Consider the following 10,053-nt stretch of genomic DNA (forward strand, 5'->3'; position numbering starts at 1 on the left):
AAAAAAAAAAAAAAAAAAGCCAACTGGAATTATAACTATTCAAAAGCAAAATGTTCCAATGTGCAAAATGTTTACAATTCTACTACCTTAATTCCTTGCCAAAAATGTGTAACTTACTGTCATCCTGGTTTACAATTATTTTTCTTTTGTATAGATATATCTCTAGTTTTATAAAGGGAACTAAAGAGATTTGTGTTACAGAAATTTGCTTTAAGGACAACTTTGCTAGAAAGTAGGAATCCTTTAAACTGAGGGACAGACATTCAAGAAGGGTTCTCTTTGACCCGTTCTGTTAGCCTCAATCACTGATCTTTCAACTTTTGGACTGCTGTTATGGGTTGAATTGTCTCCCCCAAAAAGATGTTGGAAGTGCTGATCCCTGTAGCTATGAATGTGATCTCCTTTGGAGACAGGGGCTTTGCAGATGATCAAGGGAAGATGAGGCCATTAAGGTAACCCTTAATCCAACATGCCTGTGTTCCTAAGTATAGGGCAAATTTGGACAAGACACACACAAAAGGAGAACTGCACGTGAATCCTGAAGTCATACTCTCACAAACTACCAGAAGCTAGGAGAAAGCCCAGTAACAGATCCTTCCCTAGTGCCTTCAAAAGGAGCTTGGCCTGGCTGACATCTTGATCTTGGACTTCCAGCCCCTAGCACTGTGGGACAATAAGTTTCTGTTGCTTAAGTCACTCAGTTTGGGGTACTCGCTCTCGCAGACCTTTCAAAGTAACAGAGCCTTTATGGCACTGCCCCTGCTTGGACAGCTAGAAAAACCTCCCTTCCCAGACTCCATAGTTGAAAGAGGACTGAAAGAAACATGAGGAAAAGAACCAATGGGTCAGCTATCTTCATTCCACTAACACAAATCCAGCTCGTTCCAAAATAATGCAAATAAAAAGAAATGCCTATTTAGTCTACTAATCAAAATGTACTTACAGAATAACATTCGCTCATTTGAAGAGGAAAAAAATACAGTAAAAACAAAGACCCATCTCAGTAGTGTTTTCTGAATAAAATGAGTAATAAATATTTTTACAAACTTTTAAAATGGTAGTTTGATAGTAAAAAAGTTTCATGTTATCACACAAATCCTTTCTCATCTATTATTGAACTTCACAGATGCACAAAATAATTAATTACAGTCATTTCTATTGTTCTCGTGGAATAGAAAGAATGCATGCTGGGAACATCGATCTATTGTTTGGATCCTTGATAAAAAATATCCTTAAAGCTGTGAATGACACATCAATTTCAATTTATGAAAAAAAACCATTAAATATTAGAAAATTTAGCACACACATTTGACATTAAATGAAATATAAATACTATGTCTTATACCATAGGCAACACTGGAAAATATACTAAAGGATCATTTTCTATTTAAATTATAAAACATACAAAAGAAATCACAGTATCTGAAAACAACTCAATGGGGAGAGCTGTTAGTTGAATTTTTCAAGTACAGCAGGGGATCCTAGGTTAATTTTGGAATTATTTGCTTTCTACACCCTATTTGACAGTACTAAAGTATACTACTTTTACCTATAATTATATTTACTGATTAATTAAACCTGTTATATCATTGCTAAATAGAAGATTTTATTCAAATCATCCCAGGTCAAAATGAAATCAAATCATCTTTTAACATGCAGGGCATTCCCCTGAACCAAGATCCAACGGAGCTATATTTGCCTCCATTAGTTCACATCTATAATTCATATTAGTTGTTCATTTATTATTCATGTAAATACCTTTAATGCTGAGAAAAAAACCTGAGTTGGTCTAGTCCAAAATGAGAGTGTATCCTCTCATAAGCAAAGCTACCCAATTATATTGTGCTTATTAGAAATTTATAAATCTTGTACATTATTCCTTTGTTTAAAACACTATACAATATCACACAAAAAAAGGAGACTCTATCCATGTTAACTTATGGTATACTAACAATATATGCATATAGCCCTACAGAAAATTCCACAAATTGTGTGTACCTGAACCATCTATACATAAGCAAATGCTATAGGTGTTCCATTTTACTGTACAGCACTGAATGAGGAAATTAAAACCAAATAATAATCCTCTTCTCTGTCTCACAGAGCACGTACCACAGAGAAGGTAATGAAAACGCTTATTATTCTTCTGACACTTCACCCAGACAGTGGGTGTCCTCAACCAGAGGACACAAATGATTTCTTATTCATCTATGTCAATACTGCATCTAGTGCAAACACAGCAAATGTTTAATGAATGAATGAAACCTATCCTTGCCCTGTTGGAAGAATCAGCATTCCACTCTTTGTGTCCCCTCTGGTGATCCTAATAAAAAGTATTAAAGCTAAATGTGCATGTGTAGCTTGCAGGGGGGAATATCATTGCTTTAGTGCTTTGCACGCAATATATTTTTTTTAAATATTGTTGTGCTGATTTGCAGGAAGAAGAAGAGGAGGGGAAAAAAGACAGTAAAGAGGCAAAAATAAACATTTCCTGATTTTCTAACAACAGTATGTCAACCATGTAGAAGACAATCTAAACCAATTGTTCATACAGTACACAACTGAATGCCTACTTGTCACGCAGACGAAAGAGAGAAGTTTCAGAGGACTGATTTCTTTACAAGTTAATTCAGAAAACAAAGCTCAAAAATTAGAATTAAATCATGTTTACCTAACAACTGAACAAACTTCAGTATTCTCATCAATTATAGAATTATTTGTTTCAGAAATAAACTTGCCAGTAATGTTTGCCTCCAAATAGCATCTAAAACCAAGAAAATATGTTTTGTCAACCAAACCAGAATCTATCTAAATGTTATTCTTCTAGATAGGAATTAAAAATGAATTTGGCATTACAAAGCACAACTTTTTAAATTACTTATTTTTTTTAACAGTATAATTTTATTGGAAATCCATCTCTTTTTTTTTTGAGACAAGAGTCTTGCTCTGTTGCCCGGGCTAGAGTGCCGTGGCATCAGCCTAGCTCACAGCGACCTCAAACTCCTGGGCTCAAGCAATCCTCCCGCCTCAGCCTCTGGAGTAGCTGAGACTACAGGCATGCGCCACCACGTCTGGCTAATTTTTTCTATTTTTAGTTGCCCAGCTACTTTTTCTATTTTTAGTAGAAACAGAGTCTCACTCTTGCTCAGGCTGGTCTCGAACTCCTGAGCTCAAGTGATCCTCCTCCTCGGCCTCCCAGAGTGCTAGGATTATAGGCGTGAGCCACTGCACCCAGCCTTTAATTAGTTATTGCTATTTTTAAATTGCATTAACTTTCTCAAATACAACAACAAGCCCCAATCATACTCCTTAGCAGACCCTTTTGGTTCTCCTCAACAAATACCTGCTTCCTCCTTTCCTCCTGGCCAGTTGCATCCCCGGTGATTCAGAGGTTAGTGTTCACGAATCGAAGCAATCACAGTGATTGTAAATTCCTTCCCAGAGGGCATCGGGAAGGAACATGTGATCCAGGCTGGGCCAGTGAAACGTGAGAGGAAGTCTGCAGGGCAATTCTAGGAAGGTTTCCTTGCTCTTTCAAAGGGACGTACCTGAAGAGGGGCCCTCTCTTTTCCTCTGCAGGTTGTTGGCTGGGGAAGCCCAGAATCACCACCAGCCCAAGGATAAAGGCCACACTCAGAGGACAGAACACCCAAGAAAGCAGAGGAACAGAACTGCACCATGTTGGATCCTGCCATCGGGACTTCTTTTAATATGAACAATAAACCTCCTTACTGTTTCAGTCATTTTGAATTGGGTTTTCTATTCTTTGCCATCAAAATCATCCTAATGGATCTAAGCCACATCCATACCCAAACTTGGAATTACCATTTGTTTTCTTTTCCAAATTATCCACAAGCATCTTTATTCTCTCAATCATACTGCACATAAATTTTGTATCCATCTTTTCCCCTTGACACTATCATAATCAGTTTTATATTTTATATATATAATCTTTACATTTATGACTTGAGTATCTGCATAATATTCATCAAACGAAGACACCTGGGAGTGGTGCCTTATCACTGGCTATTTCAGTTTCTCCCCACAGTTCTAAGCCAAGTGACTTTCACAAAGCTTACCTTACACACCCACGACGGTGATCATGTAAGCATGTACATCCCCAACAATAGCTCGTAAAAGGCAATAGTAAATGGATCTTTTTGCATCTTAAAAAAAAAAAAAAACTCTTCAAACTAGTTAAGAGTCATATAATGACCCCAAATCTAAGTATTTTACATCTGCCTCAGCCTGAAAAGCAGATTGAACTCAATATTTAAAATTCAGCCAAGAAATGTCTCAAATCTGGTATTGCTAATAAATGTTTTCCAGCACCTGCTACATAGATTCAAGATGCAGCATTAAAAGCGGGGAGGACAGCTCTCAGCTAACTTTTTAATTAACATGCACTTGAAAGAACAGATGGACTTCAAAGAGTACAGCCTGTAAACCGTAGTATTTGGCCACATATCCGCTATTCCTTTTGATTTGAGAATTGGGGCGGGTAGGCGCACATGAACAGATTAGCATGACGTGACAAAAAGATCTATGAATCATTCTCTCCTGTAAAATCTCAATTATTAGAGCTTTATCATTATTCTGCCTGTTTTACCCTTCAGTCATCAGCCACCTATGGTGGAGTTCCACTTGGCTGCTTGTAAAAAAGGGCAGTTCCCAGCACACTGCCAAGCAAGCTGTCCTGTCTGCCCTGCCACCCAGACACTGGGAAAGCAATGGCCTTCCTCATCAAGAAGCACTGCTGCAAGCTATCACTGGGGGAAATCAGTTGCCTAGGGATTCTTCCTGTAGAAATGTGAAAACAGCCTAGTTCATATTCTGTTAATAACCATATTCTAGAGAATTAGGTTGTTATTATCCCACACTGGTCAAATAAAAACCAGGGTCACCATTTTCTAAAACCACACAAAAAGTTACCATCAGCACACCCCATGCCTGCTCCTAAGCCTAGCAGGGTTAAGTCACAGAATGGTGGGCTCAGCGGTCAGGTGCAGTGGCTCACGCCTGTAATACTGGCACTCTGGGAGGCCGAGGCGAAAGGCTCACTTGAGCTCAGGAGTTCGAGACCAGCCTAAGTGAGAGCAAGACATTATCTCTACAAAAAAAAACAAAAAAAATAGAATGGAGAATGGTGGACTCAGTCTACATCATCACTCAACACTATGCATTCTAGGTGAGTCCTGACTCCCAGGGGTTTTTCCTGACTGTGACAGAGGGTTTTAGCATCCAAATCACCTCGACTGTTCATTAGAAATGCACATTCTTTTTTTTTTTATTTCAAAATATTACGAGAGCACAAATGTTTTTGTTACATAGATACCATTTATAATGCTTACGTCAGGGCTTTCAGTGTGCCCATCATCCGAATAGTGTTCATTGTACCCAACAGGTAGGTTTTTACCCTTCCCATTCTCCTCCCTCCCCCTTCTTGATTTCCAATGACTTTTACATCTCTTTATGCCCACGTGTGCCAATTGATTGGTTTCCAATTATTAGACAGTACATGTGGTGTTTGCCTTTCCATTCCTGAGATGCTTTACTTAGGGTCACGGTCTCCGTTTCCATCCAAGTTGCTGTAAATGACATTATTTCATTCCTTTTTATGGCTGAGTTGTACCCCATGGTATATATATACGTATATATACCACATTTTCTTAATCCACTCATGAATTGATGAGCACTTGGGTTGATTCCACATCTTTGCAATTGTGAATTGTGCTGCAATAAACATTCAAGTGCAGGTATCTTTCTGATAAAATGACTTCTTTTCCTTTGGGTAGATACCCAGTAGTGGGATGGCTGGTGCAATGGTAAGTTTACATAGAAATGCACATTCCATTCCTGACCCAGATCTGAGAATTATTCAGGGTCTTTGGGGCTACAGTCTAGGAATCTGTGTTTTAGCAAGCCTCTAGGGGATTCTAACACTCATTATGAAAACTAATTCCCTGGGCTGATTCAGGGTATTCCAATCCCCAGAATGAATATTTATGAAAATTATAATTTGCAAGTTTCATAAAACAAGGCCCAGGCATCATCACCTTTCCTGCTCTCTGCCATTTGAGCCACTGGGACATCCACGCCCTGCCCTTCAACTTGGCTTCAACCAACTCTCACCACGAGGGCACCAACTTCCTCATTTCTCTCGATGCAACTAGATGCACGACTCTGGCCACCTGTTTATTTTTTAAACAATTACTATAAATTGTTCTTTTGTTTTGCTCTGGTTTTTGATAAAGAAAAAAAACTAGATATTTTTAAAGCATAAAAGACTGGAAATCATGTGCATTGGCTCAAACATAATTCCCTTCCTCTCTTCCTTTTAGACTAGTCCATAAACTACAAAATGAGCATTGCTAGACAGCACAGAGATTTCTACATGTGTTTACAAGTACAGAACTAGAGCAAAATGAGCTGTGAAGTGAAAATGTACATATCCAACCCTGTTTTCTCCTGCATGCCTGGTAATACGCCTTCTGGTATTTTCATCAGTAAAACGCAGGAATTCCCTTATGAGATGGCGTTGAGAAGTGAGAGAGAACATGTGCATAAAATGCTCAGTCCAGCACCCAGCACGGAGTGAATGCTCAGCAGGTCTTTGCTGCTGTCACCAGGCCAGCTTGTTTTGTGCACATGCTCAGAGCTGGAAAAATCTTTTAAATTAATCTATTCAAAATCTGCTTTTCTCCAGATGAAGAAACCAAAGCTCTAGGAGTTAAGAGTCTTATCCAACAGCACACAGCTACTGGCACAGCCAAAGCAGACAGCAGTGCTTTTAAAGCACAATCCAATGTTCTTTCCACCACTCCACGATGCTGTCTTTCCCGCTGAAATGTAGGTCCAAGAAAGCCACAAGGTTCAGAACACGTCAGTCATCTCAAAGGTACGGGTTATGCCCTACCAGACCGAGAGGAGTAAATGACGGAATGGGAAGCTCTGGTTACCAAGATCGAGTCTGTGGGAGCAATTTGATTATTACACAGCTGATTGCTCCTATTTTTTGTGGTGGTAGGGAGGGCATTTCTCTCCCATCTTAGGTGGTTTCTTTTGTTTCTCTTGTGTTCGATCACTTTATTCCAGGAAGTAAATACAACTATTGTGCAGTGTTTAAGGTTTTGTCTGGTGAGAGTTAGCTATGAACAAAAGGCATTGAAAAGATTTAAATTTCTATTCACTTAAGAGGGTGGGGTGGTTGGGAATCCAAAGACCAGCTACTTTCATTTGGAACATGAAGCTGAGTTATGTGTCCGAAAGAGCACTCTCCATCCTATCCAAATGTCTATCCCTCTAGATCACTATAATTTTTTAACTTCGAATTCCCTTTTTCTGAGTATGTGCTTATATACATTTTAGGAGAAGTTGTATATTCTTTCCTACACAATTATTTCCCAATAATTTTCCACCAATATTTAGCTCTAAAACTAAGAATGCCATCACTTAATTTTATATGTTAGTTGTGGAAAATCAGGATTAGCTAGCAACATCAGGAGATAAAAAGTTGGGAAGATATTTTAGGTTTGTAATAAAAAAAGCATCACATTACTAAATTTAATGGAAATGAATAATCTGCCTTTGAACAGTGCTTCATTTTGAATTGTTGGGATTTTGTTTAAAAATGAAGGCAAAAAAATGTCAATGTTGGCTAAATATGAGATTTTATGCAAATAATCTCTTACAGTAAATAATGAGACAATGCCAGGGCTCTTTGCTTGATATCACCTCAAATTCTTTATAGCCACATTGGCATTCTGTCCATGAAACATGAGTACAGCGATGACTTCATTCTCTAGGATGAAGGATAATTGATCTTAACCTTCCTTCCTACCGCTTCCCCTTAACTCAAAGCACTAATGCAATTGAAGGCACAGATAAATGAATTTCTGCAGGGAAAGAATGACATTGTGAAAGCTAACCTCCAAGTTACCCCCAAAAGGTACAACGTACGTGTTTCAGGATCTCAACTCATGAATCCTTTGCCCCACAGCTTGGATGGAAAGCTGCCAAAAATTTTTTTGAAGGGAAATTCAAGCTTTGAAGTACATAAAGTTTTTCTTCCTCAGTTGTTAAAGGAAAAAAAAACCTAACATTAAACAAAATCCCAACAATTCTAAATAAAGCACTGTCCAAAGGCAGATTATTCATTTGCATTAAATTTATTAATGTGATGCTTTTATTACTACCTAAAATATTTATTAAACCTAAAATATCTTCCCAACTTTATCTCCTGACGTTGCCAACTAATCCCAATTTTCCACAAATAACAAATAAAACTAAGTGATGGCAATCTAGGAAACTGCATGCCTAGATCAAGTTGCTTGTTCACTAAGAGAGTTACCATTCTTATCTACTTTCCTGTTCTTTTTTCTTCACTCACTAATGATATTTACCACACAGCACCCAAGAATGTAAATAGCATTGCATTTTGACCCCAGAATTTTGCCCTATGTTTTCAAATAGGGATCAATGGTGGGATTAAGGCAAAAATTTTACCACACTTTGCCAAATCAGGGTATAAAGAAAGGAGGGAAGGTTACTGATTGTCATTTTATGTGTAATATTTCCCTTTCCAACACAAGTATCATACAACTTGATCTCCTCTTTTGCTTTGCCCCCTTTATGTAAATACGGTCACAGCCTCCAGGCAAGGCAAGGTGATCTAGAAAACAGACACCCAATGCACACACGTCCACCCAGTGAGCGCGCGCACATGCACACACGCACACATGCACACACGCACACATGCACACACGCACACATGCACGCATGCACACACGCACACATGCACGCACGCACACATGCACACAGAGTGGCCAGAAGACAGAGCATATCCAGAAACCCAGAGCTCAGCACCCTGCAGGGACACTGTCACCCCTGACAACCTTCACACACAGCACACCTGGCTGACTTACGCCCCAAGTACCTCCTTGGTAACTCGGCGGCGGCCCCATCACCCGCAAACCCGCAACACCGCCCGCGCTCACCGCGCCCGCAGCCGCAGTAGCCCCAGTCCGCCCTGCCGCGGCCGGTCCCGTAGAAGCACCAGGGTCTGCCCGCGCCGTCGGGGCTCCGGCATACGTTGTCGCGCTGCCCGCGCAGCCGAGCCCAGCCCGCCGGCGGCGGCCGCTCCAGGAAGGGCGGCACCTCGGCCCAGCGCAGACACGGGGCGCCCAGGTCCGTCGCGTTGGCCCCCGGCTGGCCGGCGGGGCAGCCCCCGGGGTGCGGGCGCGGGGCGCGCGGGACGGCGGGTGGCGGAGGCGTCCTCCGTGGCCGCTGCTGGGCGGGGAGGTAAGAAGGGTACCGGGGACCCGCGGGGGGCGAAAGGCGGTGGCGGTGGTGGAGGGGATCCCTGAGCACCGGGTCGGAGCCGACCGCTTCGGGGAGCGCCCCCAGGATCAGAGCCACCGCCAAGCGCGCGAGCGCCATGGTGCCGGCGCCGCGGGCTCCGGTCCATGCTGCCCGCGGCTCGGGCTCCGCAGGGGCGGAGAGGAGGGGGCGGGGCCGCCGCGTCCCCCGTGCCCGCCCCCCCCCCCCCCCGCCCCCGCCCGCGGCGTCTGGAGCTCCGCCGGCCCGGACGTGGCCGTGGCTGGTGGGGAGGACCCGGGCCGCGGGCCAGAGCCCCAGGTAGCCGAGCCGGGACCGCCCCGCATCCCGCCCGCGCGCCCGGCCCGGCTGAGCCCCAGGGCGCCAGCGCGGGGACCGTCCCCGCCGCCCCCACCCGCAGGCAGCTCCCAGTGCCCCGGCCGTCTCTCCTCCACCCCTGTCCCGTGTCTTGTTGTCTCTGTTTTGAAATCTTTACAAAAGCGTGGGTGGATTTCGATGCAACTCTCCCTTGGCATCTCCCAGGAAAGAAGTTATCCGCGAGGGATGTTCAAGCCCCTCCACGGAACTGTGAGCTCTTCAAGGGCAAGACCACACTTCGTTCAGCGTGACATCCCCGGGCTTAGCACCGCGCCCCCATGAACGATTGCTGAAATTAAACTCCTGGACCGGCCCAGGGAAAGGAGCTTGAGCCTTCCTACTTCCTGCCTCCCACTTTCC

The 10,053-nt window shown here is 42.7% G+C and overlaps 1 protein-coding gene across 1 annotated transcript in view; it reads right to left on the reverse strand.

Moving 5' to 3' along the window:
• The window catches only part of PRSS12 (protease, serine, 12 (neurotrypsin, motopsin)), a 104,437-nt gene extending 94,999 nt beyond the window's left edge, over positions 1-9,438 (reverse strand). Inside the window, 1 exon segment of the mRNA XM_012645376.1 lies at positions 8,997-9,438. Within this exon segment, the coding sequence (XP_012500830.1) occupies positions 8,997-9,438 (442 nt within the window).
• Positions 9,439-10,053: the final 615 nt, after the last annotated feature.

Source organism: Propithecus coquereli, unplaced genomic scaffold (genome assembly GCF_000956105.1).
Source record: "Propithecus coquereli isolate 6110/MARCELLA unplaced genomic scaffold, Pcoq_1.0 Scaffold232, whole genome shotgun sequence".
Classification (NCBI taxonomy): domain Eukaryota; kingdom Metazoa; phylum Chordata; class Mammalia; order Primates; family Indriidae; genus Propithecus; species Propithecus coquereli.